Consider the following 19,139-nt stretch of genomic DNA (forward strand, 5'->3'; position numbering starts at 1 on the left):
TTTTTATGCAGTGCCGCAGAATGAACTGGTGCCTCCTGCATGTGTGATGCCACCAGCAAGTACGCTTGTCAACCCAATTAAAAAAGAAAAAGGGGAAATAGCTAGAGAAAGAGGGAGCAGTGGAAGACAGAAAGGCAGTGCTCCCTCCCTGAAGCTCCCTCCGGCACTGCCCACTGTCCATGCTGCTCCTGTGTGGGGCAGGAAGATGGAACCCAGGGCCTCCAGCACACATGGCGTGAGCTCTACCCGCTGAGCCCTCACAGACCTTCCTCCTGCGTGTTGCTCCAATGCACAGGCTGCTTCTGTGCGGCTGCCCTGAGCCTGATTTAAGACAAGATGTGCCAGTCTGACAGCAACACCGTCCGTGGCTCCTTCCCCAGCAGTGTGTGAGCGGCTGCATAGCCAGCCTGTGTCGTGTCCTTTGTCTCCACAGTCACTCTGAACCCAAGGTGACTTGAGGAACTGGGGTCACTGCCGACTGGCAGAGTCACCGCACTGTGTGGGGCACCCCTGCCCATTCAGAGAGGACTGGGTCAAATCCCTGCCACAAAAAAACCCATGAATTCACCCCAACTTCCTGAAAATCACTGAAAAGGAATGGCAGGGCCCAGTTTAGAAGCTTCCGCAGGCAGAAGAGCTGCTATAAAGAGAAAATGTCACTTCCTTTCCAAACAAGTCCTGGGGCCACGCTGACAAGAGGGACTTCCCTGGGGCTTGTTTTTACCTTGAAAAGAAGGGAGGAACTGCAGAGCCCCGCCATGGAGGGAAGGAGTCTCACTTTCCTTGAAAGCTACCCCCAGTCCTCAAAGGGCCACCCTGGAGTCTGCCCTAGACCATTTCTGGGACAATCACACAGCTGCTGCCACCCACAGGCTTTCATACTGAGTCAGCCTGGGGCTGTCTGGGCTGGAGTCCCGAGTGGAGTGTGACTCACTCAGACCCTGACCCTGCTCAGCCACCCTAGACTTAGCGCCTGAAAGTTGCTAAAATAAAATCACCAAACCTCCGAAACGTTCTACCCCAGGTGCCCCTGTCCTGCCCTGTGCCAGCCTCCCCATGGGTGGTGCAGCCTCAGGGCAGAGGCAGGAAGGGTGCCTCTCCTGCCCTCCACCACCTCGGGCCCCTACACGGGTACATGCTCTGTGGGAACCCCATCTCGGTGACCACTGAGCAGTAGGGAAAAGAGAGGACCCCTGTGGCTTAGGAGGTGGTGCAGTGGAGAATGCATTGGACTCTCAAGCGTGAGGCCCCGAGTTCAATCCCTGGCATTGCCTGTGCCAGTGATGCCCTGGTTCTCATTAACAGATATATTTTTGAGAGAACATGTTGAATGACATTTATTATGCACATTAGAATGGGAGCCCATGAAGGGAGTTGTTCTTGTGAAGGGAGGAAAGACGATGAGAAAAGTCCTGGTGTAGAATTACAAGGATGGGGGCTGGCGAAATGGCTCCCTAGGACACTGCGCTGCTTTGCCACATGTGCGAACGATCCAGGTTCGAGCCTGGCCCCCACCACACTGAAAGCTACTTCAATGCTGTGGTCTCTTTCACTCTCCCTGCCTCTGTCTAAAAATAAATAAATACATGGACAGTCAACCGGCAAAGATGATCAATTCAACATTCTGCACGAGAACTTGAAGAAATGCCTGAGTGGTATGATTACAGCTAGTCTTGTACAAGCCACAATTTCATGTATATGCAAGAACTTATTTGTTTTAGTTTTAATTCACTGATATGTTTTTCAGCAGAGCACTGCTCAGCTCTGGTGGTGCTGGAGATTGAACCTGAGATTTTGGAACCTCGGACACGAAGTCATTTGGCATAACCATTTTGCTATCTCCCCTGCCCACAGAATTGGATTTTATGAGGATCATACCATATTAGCTGTTTTATTGTTTGGGTTTCACACTTGTTATATCTTGAGTACCTTTCCATGGGAGTGCCTAAGTAATATCACTAATAAATATTGGGGGGACCTTCCCATTCCCAGCTGCATATATATAGCAAAAGAGATGAGACTTCGTAAGGTTTTCCTATGTCCAGGACTCCTGGTGGCTGACACACTGACGGCCAAGCCAGCTTGGTGCCTGAGTCAGTGTTTCTGTCTTGCCAACAATTGTGCTCCATTCGGCTCTAGAACTCACCACCAGTGGCTGCAGGCCCCATAAATAGGGCTGGGTAAGCCTTGGTGGCCTCCAGATGGGGCTTAACTGATTCCCAAGGTGATTCCAGAAATATGCAGCCACCATCAGCTATGTGCAGAGACAGGCCCTGTCTTCAAGGGAGGAGGCTCAAGCAGCTGTGGCTGGCAGGAGAGAGAAGACACAAGAACAAGGCTCTGAGTGCACCCTATCAGGGGATAGGCACAGAGCCTGGGAGGGTAGGGAGCATGGGCTGGAAGCCACTCAGATGTCTACAGGGGCTAATGTGCCCCCTCCCAGACACACCCCAAATCAGGTGGATGACACCCCAGTTATCCACCCATCCTGCTCATCTCCAGATTCTGGGCTCCGATATAGCAAGGATCAGTCACAAAGCCGATGCTATGAGGTCAGACTCACGCCACTAGGAATCAGGCCTGTTACATGTTCACGGACCAGAAACACATGCCATGATTATTTTTAAAGATTTATTTAGTTATGAGAAAGAGGAAAAGGGCCGGGGAAGAGAGAACCAGAGCATCCCTCTGGCATACGCGATACTAGGGACCAAACTCAGGACCTCATACCTGAGAACCCGACACTTTATCCACTGTGCCACCTTCTGGGCTACCACCATGATACCGTGTATGTGCGTGTGCATGTAATGAATGAGAGCACATCACAGAAAGCAGAGCTTTAAAATAAACTTAAAAACAATAAAATTGTTAATGGTGTTGAGGAAATTGGATAGAAATTTGAAAAAGCACAAGGACCGGCATAAGGATCCCGGTTTGAGCCCCCGGCTCCCCACCTGCAAGGGAGTCGCTTCATAGGCGGTGAAGCAGGTCTGCAGGTGTCTATCTTTCTCTACCCCTTTCTGTCTTCCCCTCCTCTCTCCATTTCTCTCTGTGCTATCCAACAACAATGACATCAATAACAACAACAATACCTACAACAACAATAAAAAACAAGGGCAACAAAAAGGAAAAGAAATAATTTATTTTAATAAACTGAAAAAAATGAAAAATGACATTAGACTCTAGGGGTTAGGGATTTTATTAGGCAATCTCTAGGTGGGTTAATAAAGATAGGAAAAAAATTTTTTTTTTCTTCTTTTCCTCCTCCAGGGTTATTGCTGGGCTCGGTGCCTGCACCATGAATCCACCACTCCTGGAGGCCATTTTTTTTCCCCCTTTTGTTGCCCTTGTTGTAGCTTCGTTGTGATTATTATTATTGCCCTTGTTGACACAATTCGTTGTTGGATAGGACAGACAGAAATGGAGAGACGAGGGGAAGACAGAGAAGGGGAGAGAAAGATAGACACCTGCAGACCTGCTTCACCGCCTGTGAAGCGATTCCCCTGCAGGTGGGGAGCCTGGGGCTCGAACCGGGATCCTTAACACCGGTCCCTGCGCTTTGCGCCACATGCGCTTAACCCACTGCACCACCGCCCGACCCCCAGGAAAAATTTTTTTTAACCACCACAGAACTGACTGCTTTGAGATGGTCAAAGATAAAGTAACATCTAAATTCAAATTGCTAAGACAATTTATCCATGTGAAAATGGCAAACTAAAAACAATGAAAAATAGCTAAGAAAAAGTCTGGCAAGACATCTGAAGCAAACAGGACAATGGTTTGTCCTAACTGAACAGTTCATACAAATTAAGAACCATACAAAAATAATAATAACTGAATGGGGGGGGGCATGATCAAAATCCATTCACATGGTAGGGAGACAGTATAATGGAAAAAGTCTCTCATGCCTGAGGCTCCAAAGTCTCAGGTTCAGTCCTCCACACCAGCATAAACCAGAGCTGAGCAGTGCTCTGGGGGAGAAGGAGAAGGAGAAGGAGAAGGAGAAGGAGAAGGAGAAGGAGAAGGAGAAGGAGAAGGAGAAGAAGAAGAAGAAGAAGAAGAAGAAGAAGGAGGAGGAGGAGGAGGATCATTCATATGAGAAGACTTAATACGGAAAGACTGAAAATCTTATTTGTATTTAAAGAAATAGAAGCTTATATGAGGTATCAACTTACCTCTTCACCTGTTAGAAAAAAACAAACAAACAAACATTTCACTGCTGGGTTTGGCACCCTTGCCACCCCCCACCATCTGCATTGTCCCTAGGCATGAGCACGGCCTCTTGCTCCAAGTTAGTAGATAATACAGGTCTAATTTTTTTTTTTCAAAAAGTTTCCTAAAGTGTTGTGATTATTTGTACAGAAAAATGAAGATGGGGAAAATTGTGAGAGTATAAATAGGCCTGTGAAGAAACAAAAAGAACAGCCTTGTGAAGCAAGTCCTTCAGGCTGATGGGGGGAGGGGTGTGTGATCAGGAAGCAGAGGCAGGGCGGACCCCCCAGCAGCAGCAGCAGGGACCCCCCATCATTAGCAGCAGCAGCGGCAGCCTAGGGAGGGGGAGGGAGAGAGGGTGGGGCAGGTGGAAGCCTGCTCTGCTGGACTCACACTGGTTCTCCTGTTACCCCAAAGCCTAGCATGCCTGTTCCATCTGGGCAGACAGGGTACTGTTCTGGATCCAGGAGCCTTAAAAAAAACAAACCATCGGGAGTCAGGCGATAGGAGATAGACAGGTGTCTATCTGTTTCTCCCCTCCTCTCTCCATTTCTCTGTCCTATCTAATAACTATAACAACAATGAAAAACAACACGGGCAACAAAAGGGAAAATAAATTTTTAAAAAACTAAAAAAAAAAAAAAGAAAAACAACAAGGGCAACAAAAGGGAATAAATAAATAAATAAATAAAATATTTTTTAAAACCCACCTTGGGGCTGGGTGGGGGGTTCACCTGTTTGAGCACACATGTTACCATGTGGAAGGATCAGGGTTCAAACCTCCAGTCCCCACCTGCAGGAGGGAAGCTTCAAACAGTGCTTGCAGGTGCCTTTCACACCTCTCTCTCTGCCTCTCCCTTCTCAATTTCTGTCTCTATCCACAATAAAAATATTTTTAAAAGAAAGCTTATTTCAAAAACAGAAATAGAAAAAAAAAATTTTTTAAAGACTTTCATGTCTACAGTACCAAAGGTCTCCAGTTCAACCCCCAGCTGCCACCATAAGCCAGAGTTGAGCAGTGCTCTGGCCTGTCTCTTTCTCTTTTCTCTTTCTCTCATTAACACAAACCGGCATCATCTCAGTGAGTGCAGACAGGGACCCCAGATCACAGCACACAGATCTCGGAGAATCTGACCTTTCTCTAGCCTTGTGGGTAGAGAGTCCTCTCATCCCAAGGTGGCAAAGAGAGGACAATGTCGTGGAACTGGCCTAGTTCACTGAAACCAGGCTGAGCACCTGGATGGCCAGGCCCAGAGCGAGGTCCCATGGTCTGGCTTTGCTCTGAGTGCCCCCTGAAGACACAGGGAAAGGCCCCCTGGGCTGGGACCTCACTGAGACACACCAACCCAGTGCTCTGGGCCACACACTTCCCCCTGCACTGCCCAGGTCCGGAAGCCAGTCTCTGTGCTTCTCAATAAACAACCCACTTCTGCTTCCCCCACAGATGCCCACCACCTCACCTGGCAGCTTCCCTGCAGCTCACATCTGCCTTTCAGGATCACTCATCTCTCTCTCTCCCTCTCTCTCTATGTCTCTCTCTCTGCCCAGACTGAGCTGATCCAGTGTTGCCCGGATGACTATTGATGACTGTCGCTAGGCTCTGGGGGAGGTGACCACAGTCCCCCAGGACCTAGGACGCAGGCAATACATACACGCACTACAGCAATTGCTCTCCAGCTCCTGCAGCCATGGGGTTCCACCCTCGGGGACAGCCCAGGCCTGGAGGCTGGAGGCTGAGGAGGGACAGAAGCCACAGGCTCCCAGGCTGCCTCTCCTAAGCACCCCCAAAAGGTGGTGTGTGTGTGTGTTGTGTGTGTGTGTGTTGTGTGTGTGTGTAGTGTGTGTGTGTAGTGTGTGTGTGTGTGTGTGTGTGTGTGTGTGTGTGTGTGTGTGTGTGGAACAGAACGACTTCAAACTAGGGTGACTGCATGTCCTGCTTTGCCCTGAGAGGGTCTCTCCAGGTCCAGGTTGATGATGGAAAAAGCAAAATGAAGATTCCAGGAGGTAGAGCAGTGGGTGAAACGCTCAACTCTCAAGCAGGAGGTCCTGAGTTCAATCCCTGCCATCACATGTGCCAGCGTGATGCTCTGCTTCTCTCTCTTACCCGTGAATAATTAAGACAAAGATTCCCGAGTCTTGCTCCTCCTTGGCTCAATGTCTCTGGGTGAGACTCTCCCCTTCCTGTCCCCACCCTCCCCACAAAGTAGATGCCTGTGGGGCCTCCCCTCACCCGCCAACAAGCAGTGGCTCCCACCCTGCAGAATGAGATCCATCCTCCTGCACCCCCTTCCTGCTCCGTGTCCCCCCAGGCCCTGAACACTCTCCTCCCCCCTCACTTCCCTGGAACTGGCCGGGCATCACCTCCCGGGGAGCCTGTTCTGCCCCTGCCCAGCCGGGCCTTCCACAGAAGCTCCGGACCCGTGGCTGCTGCAGGGGTGAGTGCGGGCGACTATCGTGGCGGCCCGCCTCCCTCCACCCTGCCGGCCCCTCGCCCACTCCCGCAGGACTCAACACCCCAAAGCGGCTCCACGCTGCACCTCACGAGCCCCGCTCACCCCATCTTCCCGAGGGTGGCGGCCGCCTGGGGGTCCCTCCGCAGCCAGCCAGGAGGGCCGAGCCCCGCCACCCAGACGCCTGCCTCCCGGTGAGCCTGGGGAGCCCCCACCCCCCGCTCTGCCGACACGGACGCCGTCTGGGGACCCCGCGGGCCTAGACAAGCTTCTCCGTGAGGACACAGCCGGCGCCCAGGTGGCCGCCATCGACCTCGGAGCCCGGCCACTAGGCCCCGCGCGGCCAGACGCCAGCAGGTGTCCCCGCGGGGCCGCTCCCGCCCAGGTGCACGGCCGTGAGACCCCCGCCCGGGCCAGTCTCCTCCCTCCGAGCTGGAGGGGCAGCAGCGGGGCGGGCAGAGATGGGGCTCCCGCACCCCGACCAGACCAGAGGGAGTCCGGGGCTCTTCCGGGCCGCAGCTCCCCGCTCGCCCCCGCCCCCAGGCCCGCCGCCCCCGCCCCCGCCCCCGCCCCGGTCGGGCGGCAGAAGGGGAGGTGCGGGGCAGGGCGCCGGGGGCTCAGAGCCGTCGGGCCGGCGCCGCCATGCCCCCCTCCAGCGAGCCCTGGAGCCCCGGCGCGTCGGGGGGGCTGTCGGGGGACTTCTCGGGGGACTACTCGGGCCTGGGGGAGCTGCAGCTGTGCGCGCCCCGGGAGCTGCCCTTCGCCTCGGCGCTCGTGCCCGCGCTCTACCTGGCGGCCTTCGCGCTCGGGCTGCTGGGCAACGCGGCGGTGCTGTGGCTGCTGGGCGCGCGGCGCGGGCCGCGGCGGCGGGCCGACACCTTCGTGTGGCACCTGGCGGCCGCCGACCTGGGCTTCGTGCTGGGCCTCCCGCTCTGGGCGGCGGCGGCGGCGCGCGGGGGGCGCTGGCCCTTCGGCGACGGGCTGTGCAAGCTCAGCAGCTTCGCGCTGGCGGGCACGCGCTGCGCGGGCGCGCTGCTGCTGGCGGGGCTGAGCGTCGACCGCTACCTGGCCGTGGCGCCGCTGCTCGGCGCGCGCCCGCTGCGCTCCCCCGGCTGCGCGAGGGCCGCCTGCCTGGGCGTCTGGGCCGCCGCGCTGCTGGCCGGGCTGCCCGCGTTGGCGTCCCGGGGCCTGCGGCCGCACCCCGCGGGCGACGGCAGCCAGTGCGCCGAGGAGCCAGCGGCCGCCTTCCAGGGCCTGGGGCTGCTGCTGCTGCTGCTGACCTTCGTGCTGCCACTGGGCGTCACGGCCGTGTGCTACTGGCTGCTGTCGCGCCGCCTGCGCCGCTCGCCGCACCTGGGCCGCGCCCGCCGGAGCTCGCTGCGCATCATCTGCGCCGTCGAGGCGGCCTTCGTGGGCGCCTGGCTGCCCTTCAGCGCGCTGCGCGCCGCGCTGCACCTCGCCCGCCTGGGGGCGCTGCCGCTGCCCTGCCGCCTGCTGCGCGCGCTGCGCTGGGGGCTCAGCCTCGCCACCTGCCTGGCCTTCGCGCACGGCTGTGCCAACCCGCTCATCTACCTGGGGCTCGACCGCTCCTTCCGCGCGCGCCTGCGCCTGCGCCGCGCCCAGCGGTCCGCGCGCGCCCGGGCCGACTCCGCGGACGACGCCGACCCCGACACCCTCTGCGCCCGCGGCAGCTCGCTCCTCCGCTGCTCCGCCGCGCGCTAGGGGCCCCCACGGGGTCTCCGCGCCCCCCACCCCCGCCGCCATCTTCCGCCCCCGGCCCGCCCGCTGGGACTCCTGCGGCTCTTCTCCACCGCCGGCTCTCCAGGACGGCCGGGTTGTTGGCCTCCGCCTTCCCCTCGCGGGGCCCCACCGGACGCCCTGGTGCCCCGACCCTGGGCGTCGCAGGAGCCCAGCCTCTTCCCGCCAGAAGGACACCGGGACCGCTGCGGACACGGGCTGACTGTCGGGGCTGCGCGACTGGTGGGCGGGTGGGGTCAGTGTGAAAGGGCAACTCTCCTCCCTCCCTGGCTCTAGTGCTCCAGAGAAGCGCGGTGGCATCAGACCCGAGCTTGCTGGGTGCTGGGCTTTAGCTCCCATGCTCCCACTCTGCGATGCGCCCGCGGGGGATCTGGAAGGACTGGAAATCATTCAGCAATTTGCTTTATTTGGGGGGAGGTGGGTGCAGTGTGGAACTATACCCTGTAGTCTTACAGTCATGTAAACCGCGAGTAATCACAAATTAAAAAATGGCTTGGAACACAAAACGAACTTCAGTGCTTGTCCTTTTGTTGTAAGAGGGTTTGTCTTGCAGGCTGCAGGCGCGCAGCCCCCGCGGGCCCCTCCCAGCCGGGCCCCACCCCGGGCACCTGGGGCTGGGCGCTGCCCACTCGGGGTCGCGTCCCGGGCATCCTTCCTTCCCGGGCACCGGGTGCATCTGCGTTTCCCTTTCAAGTTGAGGACTGCTGCGCCGAAGCTGGCCGGACACAGCAGCCGCTCGGACACCCCACGTGCCTCCCACACAGACGGCGAGCCTGCGGGTGCCCTGTGCCAGAGGACAGACTTGAGACACGTGTGCGGCGGCCCTTCCTATCCTGGCCGTGGCTCTCGGAAGCCCCGTGGGTTGGGGCCTCTAGGTCTCCTGCCTCCTGTGAAGCCGCAGCTGCAGGAGAGGCCCTTCTCCAGGCTGTGCCCACTGTGCCCACTTACTACGAGCTCCCTGAAAACAAGGGCTTCCCCAGTCCAGGCTTCACTCCCCTCCTCCATGGAATCCTCGAACTCTGCAATTCCTTCCCGCTGCAGAACCCAGGACACTGCAGAGAGTTGCTTCCTTTTGTTACAGTCACTGGATAACTCGGCCACCCATCCCCTGGAAATTTCCAAAACTAAGATCAGACTGAAAAGGGACCCATTGTTCACCGGGGAAAGACACACAGCTTCTGAGAGGCAGGTGGTGTTGGGAAGGTAAGTGGGAGAATGTTCCAGAAAACCATTGTCAGCTGGTGACAAGAGCCTTAAAATACCCACAGTTCATCCTTCCAAGGAACAGTTCACTTACTCCACTACTGGTGACCCTGGAATTTCTGTCACTCCTAAAGCTCTTATACTAAGTAAAAAAAAAAAAAAAAAAAAAGTAATGTGCTTGCTCAGTTATGGACTTGGAACATTATTTGTTTTTGTCACCACCAGGGTCTCACTCTGGGCTGACTTTGTCAGATGGAAAACACTGGGAAGGGGGGAGTTGGAGGTGGGGAAACACCTCAGCACTGAAGCTTCCCCCACTGCCACTGATGTGCCAGGCCACAGACCTGGGCAGCACATAGGGCAAGGCGGGTACCCGCTCAGTTAAGCTCTCTTGCTGGCCCTTGAAGTGTTCAGAGACTAGCCTGAGAGAAATGAGTCTAAATGCTCAGTAGTGGTGTAGAGCCTTTAGTAAGAGCTGGCAAAATAGCTCACTTAGACAGTGTGCTGCTTGCTGTGTGCGTGATCCAGGCTTGAGCTTCACTGCTGTCCTCAATCACTCTCTCCAAAACCAGAAAATAAGAAGAAGAAAAGAAAGAAAGAAAGATCCAACAAAATGTTGTACAACTGATAAAGTGCTGGAGCTAAAACTGACATGGGTAGGAGTGGGGTCCTGGGCTTGAGTCAGGACTCTTCCCCTCCTTTCCCACTTTCCTTTTCCCACTTTCCCACTTTTCCCACTCTTTCCTTCCTCTGGAGAATGGAAATGTGGAGCTAAGGGAATGATGGGAATGATGGTGCGTTCCTGACCGCGCCTTGTCAGCTGTGGCGTCCGTAGAGGCTGCCCACAGGCACCCCACCTTGGGGTCAGTGGCGAGCCCCCCTTCAACGTGCCAGGGACCCAGTGGAGCAGCACTGGTCGTGGAAGACCAGCATCTGCGTGGAGAGGAGATGGGATGCTGGCCTCGGGACTCTGCTTTGATTCCTCTGACTAATTTGGGGCTTTCTTCTCTCTTCCCTCCACCCGCTGGTCCTTTCTCAGGGCACAGTGTGGGAACTTAGGGCCACCCCAGGGTGCTGAGTGATCTGGGGAGTTCAGCAGAATGGCAACACCGGCGCCACTCGCTTGGTGAAATGACTCAGCTCCCGTGTCACCCAGGGGGCAAAGGAAGGACTCTGTACATTTGCTGGCAGGGTGGTGGGTATGGCTCTGATGCCCACCTTCCTGTTGGGTGGTCTAAAAAGCATGTTCCCCACCCTCTGAACCCCACCCCAAGGGACCAGGTGATGGAGAGATCCAGAGGCCAGCACAGGCTATATAGGTGAGAAAAAAGCAAACAGAGGTGTAAAATCCTTTTTTTCTTTAACCGCTAAGATTATCGCTGGGGCTCGGTGCCTGCACTACAAATCCACTGCTCCTAGAGGCCATTCCCCCCCATTTTGTTGTCCTTGTTGCCATTATTGTTATTATTCTTATTGATCTTGTTGGATAGGACAGAAAGAAATAGAGAGAGGAGGGGAAGACAGAGTGGTAAGAGAAAGACACCAGCCGACGTGCTTTACCGCTTGTGAAGTGACTCCCTTGCAGGTGGGGAGCTGGGGGCTTGAACTGGGATACTAGAGCGTCATGCCACATGCGCTTACCAGCGCTACTGCCCAGCCTGCTTGAAATCACTTTTGTTTCTGCTGCCATCAGTCCACATACTGGGTGTGCAGTAATTGTTCCCAGAAGGTCAGCACTGAGTGAGTCACGTCTGCATACATTGTAGAACTTGGGAGTGAGCAGACAGACATGATGTCCCTTCAGAGAATGGAGACACTGCAGAGCTGAGATGGAAATTAACTTCTTTAAGGCAAAAAGAACAAATGCTTGGGTCTCTGTGGCACGTGGTAGACTGGAGAAAACGTACACACACACACACACACACACACACAAACACACAACTTTGTGGTGGGCAGGAGTGACTGATTAGCTGCATTTTATTGCAGGTGAAACTGATTCTGGTAAGTAAACTGGTTGGGGTCAAGGTCACAGATGAGCGAACACACAGAGCAGCTCAAGCCTCACCTCCCCTGCTGCCACCTCCTTTTGCCACCTGCTTCTGTGTGACGCCCAGCAAATGCTATCTCTACCCCCAACCCAGTTCATAATCAGTGAGTGACCCCCTGGTCCAGGTTCACTCTTTTTAAAAAATCTTAAGAATCCTCCCCAATTATTAAAAACCATACCGGTTTGTTTTGCTTTGTTCTAAATAAAATGTGGAAACTATAGGAAAATGTAGGAAAAGATATGGAAAACAACTGCTATTCCACCAAGAAGAGAAAAACTTGACAGCATTTTCCTATTTTTATATAAAGACACATGCAGGGATAGGGAGACTGCATAATGGTTATACACAAAGGCTTCTGTGCCTGAGGCACCAAAGATCTCAGGTTCAATCCCCAACACCACCACAAGCCAGAGCTGAGCAGCGCTCTGGTAAAACAAAGCAAACAAACAAAAAAACACATGCACATTTTTTTCCCTTCTAAACTGGGCTTAATCTACATAGGAGATCAAAGACTGAGTGAAATATGTACCCAGTGCCAGGCACAGAGTTGACATTCTGTAACTACCTAAACATACTGCATGCACGTCTTTTTAATGTGCTCACTTCCTTGAGCAAAATGCAAATTTCATCCAGTCATTAGATAAAATTCTAAAGCATGTTTTGAGGGTTATCAGAAATTACTATATAAATGTGATACGTTTCAGTGCTGTGCTCTCTTTCATATTCTCACTGCCTCATCTCTTTTTCACTCTCTGTCTGAAAAAGTCATCCCGGAGTAGTGAAGCCCTGGGTGATGACAATGTAATTTACTTTAACTTAATGAAAAAGTCAGCCCAGAGAGATGAAGCTGTGTGTGCTGAAGTCCCCCGGTGGTGGAAAAGATTTTTTTCAACATTGAACACATGCTACATGAGAGTTGCTAAGCTAAGGGTTATCAGTCCCCACAGAAATGTTGTAAAGTATATATTATTAGTGGTGTGTGTGTGTGTGTGTGTGTGTGTGTGTGTGTATGTGTGTGTGCCACCAAGGTTTATCTCTGGGGGTCAGTGCCTGTACAACAAATCTACCGCTTCTAGGGGCCATTTTATCCTTTTTTTTTTTCTTTTTTAATTTTTTTTTATTTGCTAGGAAAGATAGAAATTGAGAGGGGGGAGATAGAGACAAAGAGAGATACCTACAGACCTGGAGGCTTGAACCCAGGTCCTCGCGCCTGGTGACATGTGTGCTCAACTGGGTGTGTCACTGCCCACCCCTATCATCCTGTTCTACAGATTCAAAACTTGAGTTTTGGGGAGCTTATGTAACCTGCCCTAAATGCCTTTCAAAAAGAGTGGACATTATTATCTCCATTTTACAGGTGGGGGCCTAGAATGCCAAGAGCTTCTTTGCTGCCCCAGAGTCAGTTTCTCAATTTCTTTCTCTCTCCTCTCTCTCTCTCTCTCTCCATCTCCATTTCCTCTCTCTCTCTCTCTCTCTCTCTCTCTCTTTCACACACACGCACACACACACACACACACACACACAAACACATACACGACAGGAGAATTAGAACCTGTGTTTTCTGGTTCACAGTGCAGCTTGTCCTCCATCTCCCAGCACTCCGTGGCCCCAGTTGGCCCCAGTTATCACTAATATTGGGCTGCTGGAAAAGTCATAACACATTTTTGCATTGAAAAACACCTCATGGCCTTTTCAACAACCCAAAAGCATTAAACTGAAGGGTGAACTGGGGTCAAGGCCACCACTACTGGCTTTGCTTAGAAATCCCCACTGCTTCTGCTCTCAGAAAAGCTGGGGAGGGGGATCGCATAATAGTTCTACAAAAGAATTTTCAAGCCTGAGGCTCTAAGGTCTCAGGTTAAATACTCACACCACCATAAATTAGAGTTGAGCAGTGCCATGGTTAAAAATAATTGTTTAAATTAAAAAAAAAAAAGCATGGGGGACAGGGAAATTTAAAAAAGCATGGGGGACAGGGAAATAGTTCAATGTTAGAGCACAGGCCTGGCACACTTGTGTCCCCAGAGGCTCCAGGTTCAATTCCTGGCACAGTCACCTTCCAGTGTTATATAGGTTCTTTCTCAAAAATACACAAATCATTAAGGGGTTGGGGAGATTGTGTAACGGTTATGCAAAAGGCGCTTATGCCTGAGAATCCAAGGTTCCAGGTTCAGTCATAAGCCGGAGCTGATCAGAGCAGTGCTGTGATGACAACTATAAGTATATTATATTTTTTTATTTTAGAAAAAGTAGTTTTAACCAGAGCACTGCTCAACTCTGGTTTATGGTGGTGCAGGGGACTGATCCTGGGACTTTGAAGCCTCAGGCATGAGTCTCTTTGCATAACCATTATGCTATCTCCCCCACTCACAACAATAAATCTTTTAAAAATGGTGTGTGGGGGATCGGGTGGTAGTGCAGCAGGTTAAGTGCATGTGGTGCAAAGCACAAGGACCCGCATAAGGATCCTGGTTCCAGCCCCCAGCTCCCCACCTGCAGGGGAGTCGCTTCATAGGCAGTGAAGCAGGTCTGCTGGTGTCAATATATCTTTCTCTCCCCTTCTCTGTCTTCCTCTCCTGTCTCCATTTATCTCTGTCCTATCCAACAATGACAACATCAATAACAACAACAATAATAACCACAACAACAATAAAACAGCAAGGGCAACAGAAGGGGGGAAAATGGTGTGGTGGTTGGTTCATTTTATGTATCAACTTGCTGAGGCCATAAGTGTTCAGCTATTTCATCAAACACCCCTCTGGGGGGGTGGTGGTGTGTGTGAGGGTATTTCCAGATGAGATTAGTACCCAAGTGAAGAAAGTGGCCTCTCTAGCATGGACAGGCTTCAGTCAGTAGAGGCCTGAGGAGAACAGGAACTGGGGAAGAGTGAGCCTCTCTGCCTGACTGCCAAACTGGGGCAGCTCTCCTTCTCCCTCCAGACTCAGCACATCACTGGCTTTCCCCATTTTTCCCCAAAACAGAGTACAAAGAGAGGCCTCCTTGCCTCCTATCCTGCAAGCCTTTCTCCCTTTTCCCCTTTCTCCCTCTCTCCCTTCCTTCCTTTCTTCCTTTTTATTTATTTATTTACTTATTGATTTATTTCTTCCCTTTTGTTACCCTTGTTGTTTTATTGTTGTAGTTATTATTGATGTCGTTGTTGTTGGATAGGACAGGGAGAAATGGAGAGAGGAGGGGAAGACAGAGAGGGGGAGAGAAAGATAGACTCCTGCAGACCTGCTTCACCGTTTGTGAAGTGACTCCCCTGCAGATGGGGAGCTGGAGGCTCAAACTGGGATCCTTACACCGGTCCTTGCACTTCACGCCATGTGCGCTTAACCCACTGCGCTACCACCTGACTCCCCTTTCTTCTTTCTTTTAACCATAGCACTGCTCAGCTCTGGCTTATGGTGATGCTGAAGGCTGGCCCTCAGGCAGGAAAGTCTCTTGTATAAATATTATGCTTTCTCCCTAGCCAAAAAATTATTTTAAAGATGTATTTATTTATTATGAAAGAGATGATCAAAGTACCACTCAGTCCTGACCTAAGGTGGTGACTGGGATTGAACCTGTGACTTCTGGGACCTCAGGGTCACAAGTGCTGTGCTGTAACAAGCTGAGCCCCATAAGCCGAGTCCTCATGATACATCTCGTCATATGCCTCTAGCTTCTCTTTGGGTTGAGTTTCTCTAGAGAATTCAGACTAGTATAACCAGGGTCTCTTGCTAAGGAGAAATCTGGGTATCAGATGGGGAGAAAGGAGCTATTCCCTAGTGTGCTAAGGTCAGAGGTCAGGGGTCAGGACCTGGGTGCAGGGGTGTTAAAACCCTGCAGTCCAGCATCCCTGGAGTCTAGCTGGCAGGAAGAGGTAGGGGTGGGGGTGGGGTGGGGGCAAGGGTGTATCTGGGTGGAGGCTGTGGTTTGCCCCAGGGAGATGTGCTAGACAAGAAAGGGTGATTAATCTAGTTCCCCGGCTCCAAAAATGACTCTGCACACCATGGGTACCTGCCAGCTCGCCTCCAGCCCAACATGCCTGCTGGTCCCCAAGTCCCCTGTCACAAGCAGACGGTGGCATCTTGGGCTGTCCCAAAGCTGACAAAGACACCAAGTCACAGGACAGGGTAGGAATCGGATTCCTCAGATCCTTCCTTTCTTCCTTCCTTTCTCTCTCTCTCTTTTCTTCCCTCTTCCTTCCTTCCCTCCTTCCTTTTCTTCCCTCCCTCTCTCCTTCCTTCCTTCCTTCCTTCCTTCCTTCCTTCCTTCCTTCCTTCCTTCCTTCCTTCCTTCCTTTCTTTTTCCTTTCTCTTAAACAGACTCGTCTGAAAGGCACTGGCCCACACTGCAAATTCGCTTTGAAAGCACACTATTATGAGTGAGAGCTTGCCACCAACCTGTTATTAGTATCTACCTACCTATTTATTTATTTATTTATTTACCAGAGCATTGCTGAGCTCCGGCTGATGGTGGTTCTGGGGGTTGAGGCTGGCACTTCACAGCCTCAGGCTTGGCAGTCTTTTTGAGTAGCCATTATACTCTCTCCCTGGTTCAGCTGCTAGTATTTTTTTTCACTTTTTTTTTATTGGGGAATTAATGTTTTACATTCAACAGTAAGTACAATAGTTTGTACATGCATAACATTCCCCAGTTTCCCATATAACAATACAACCCCCACTAGGTCCTCTGAATCCTACCTGGACCTGTATTCTCCCCACCCACCCACCCACCCACCCCAGAGTCTTTCACTTTGGTGTGATACGCCAATTCCATTTCAGGTTCTACTTCTGTTTTCTTTTCTGATCTTGTTTTTCATCCTCTGCCTGAGAGTGAGATCATCCCATATTCATCCTTCTGTTTCTGACTTATTTCACTCAACATGATTTTTTCAAGGTCCATCCAAAATAGGCTGAAAATGGTGAAGTCACCATTTTTTATAGCTGAGTAGTATTCCATTGTGTATATATACCACAACTTGCTCAGCCACTCATCTGTTGTTGGACACCTGGGTTGCTTCCAGGTTTTGGCTATTACAAATTGTGCTGCCAAGAACATATGTGTACACAGATCTTTTTGGATGGATATGTTGGGTTCCTTAGGATATATCCCCAGGGGATATAATTGCAGGGTCATAGGGTAGGTCCATTTCTAGCCTTCTGAGAATTCTCCAGACTGTTCTCCACAGAGGTTGGACCAATTGACATTCCCACCAGCAGTGCAGGAGGGTTCCTTTGACCCCTCACCCTCTCCAGAACTTGCTGCTGTTACCTTTTCTGATGTATGACATTCTCACAGGAGTGAAGTGGTATCTTGCTGTTGTCTTTATTTGCATTTCTCTGACAATCAGAGACTTGGAGCATTTTTTCATGTGTTTCTCAGCCTTTTGGATCTCTTCTGTGGTGAATATTCTGTCCATGTCCCCCCCCCACATTTTTGGATGGAGTTATTTTTTGTCTTTTTGTTGAGTTTGGCAAGCTCTTTATATATGTTGGTTATTAAACTCTTGTCTGATATATGGCATGTAAAGATCTTCTCCCATTCTGTGAGGAGTCTCTTGGTTTGGGTAGTGGTTTCTTTTGCTGTGAAGAAGCTTTTTAATTTGATGTAGTCCCATAGGTTTATACTTGCCTTAGTCTTCTTTGTAATTGGATTCATTTCATTGAGGATGTCTTTAAAATTTATGCGGGAAAGAGTTCTGCCAATATTTTCTTCTAAGTATCTGATAGTTTGTGGTCTAACATCCAAGTCCTTGATCCACTTGGAATTTACTTTTGTATTTGGTGAAATACAGTGGTTCAGTTTCATTCTTCTGCACGTTTCAACCCATTGTTTCCAACACCAGTTGTTGAAGAGACTCTGCTTTCCCCATTTAATAGAATTAACATCATCAAAATGAATATACTACCCAGAGCCATCTACAAATTTAATGCTATCCCCATCAAGATCCCAAACACATTTTTTAGGAGAATAGAACAAATGCTACAAATGCTTATCTGGAACCAGAAAAGACCTAGAATTGCCAAAACGATCTTGAGAAAAAAAGAACAGAACCAGAGGCATCACACTCCCAGATCTCAAACTGTATTATAGGGTCATTGTCTTCAAAACAGCTTGGTACTGGAACATGAATAGACACACTGACCAGTGGAATAAAATTGAGAGCCCAGAAGTGAGTCCCCACACCTATGGACATCTAATCTTTGACAAAGGGGCTCAGACAGTTGCTAGTATTTTAAACGCTGATGTGTTGGCTGAGTCACAGCCAAACACCCGCGTTAAGCGTACACACACTGGTGCTGAGCTGGGGTGCCAGTCCCTGACTGCTCACTGGACTCTCAGTCACTGTGACCTTGGGAAATGAGTCACCTCTTTTTGACTTCAAGTCTTCATCTTTAAAATGGGGGTGATGCAGCTTGTCTCAGAAGCGAGTAAATGAGTGACCAAGTTAAAGGTGTTATTCTATGAAGTGCTTGGTACTTTCTATAGACAGTGAATATTGTGCTTATTATCATCATCGGGAGTTAAAGAAGCATTAAAATGTACTTACTAAATAAAGTTGAATTTTATCCTTTTTTTTTGTTTTTGCTCCTCAAATCCACAGGTTCAATCCACTTTGCATTTTGCTCTTACTATGGGCCAGTTAGTGAATAAGTTGGGGTGTGTGTGTGGGAGGCAGCTATAGAAATTATCTTGAGTCTCTTCCACACACACAGAAGATGCAAAATGTGACTTATAGACATGAAAGGAGGAAATAAAAGCCACCTGGACCCTTCCCTTGAGGAGGGAAAGATATTTTTTTTTCCTAGGCAGTGGTGTAGCAGGTTAAATGCACATGGCGTGAAGCACAAGGACCGGCATAAGGATCCTGGTTCAAGACCCTGGCTCCCCACCTGCAGGGGGGTCACTTCACAGGTGGTGAAGCAGGTCTGCAGGTGTCTATCTTGCTCTCCCCTCTCTGTCTTCCCCTCCTCTCTTGATTTCTCTCTGTCCTATCCAACAACAATGACAACAACAACAACAACAACAACAACAATAATAATAACAATGATGATAAACAACGAGGGCAACAAATGGGAAAAAATAAAAATAAATTAAAAAAAGAATTCCCAGCAGCCTATGAGGTGGAGCAGTGGATAAAGCACTGGACTCAAGAACATGAGGTCCTGAGTTCAACCTCCTGTTCCACATGTGTCAGAGTGATCCTCTTAACTCTCTCTCTCTCTCCCTCCCTTTCTCTTTCACAACAAGTAAAGAAATCTCAAACACAAACATTTCTGAGCTGTGGAGAAGTCACTTCCACATCTCAGTGATTTCTAGAGAATTTGTTGATCACAGTGTCATCTTGTAAGAACATCTATCTGTCTCTCTGAGCAGGGACTGTCCTGCAGATGCCCTCGGGTCCCTGAAGCTGGTGGGTCTGAACTTCACCCACAGGCAGCTGGGGTTCTGGGGGGAGCCAGTGTGGGGGAACCAGGCC

The 19,139-nt window shown here is 51.1% G+C and overlaps 1 protein-coding gene across 1 annotated transcript; it reads left to right on the forward strand.

The window, feature by feature from the left end:
• Positions 1–7,264: 7,264 nt before the first annotated feature.
• Positions 7,265–8,918, forward strand: GPR25 (G protein-coupled receptor 25). Its single transcript, XM_060179177.1, has one exon. It carries the CDS (start codon positions 7,305–7,307, stop codon positions 8,382–8,384), a length of 1,080 nt encoding a protein of 359 aa, XP_060035160.1. The 5' UTR covers positions 7,265–7,304; the 3' UTR covers positions 8,385–8,918.
• The last annotated feature ends 10,221 nt before the right edge of the window (positions 8,919–19,139 follow it).

The sequence above is a fragment of the Erinaceus europaeus genome, chromosome 19 (genome assembly GCF_950295315.1).
Source record: "Erinaceus europaeus chromosome 19, mEriEur2.1, whole genome shotgun sequence".
Classification (NCBI taxonomy): domain Eukaryota; kingdom Metazoa; phylum Chordata; class Mammalia; order Eulipotyphla; family Erinaceidae; genus Erinaceus; species Erinaceus europaeus.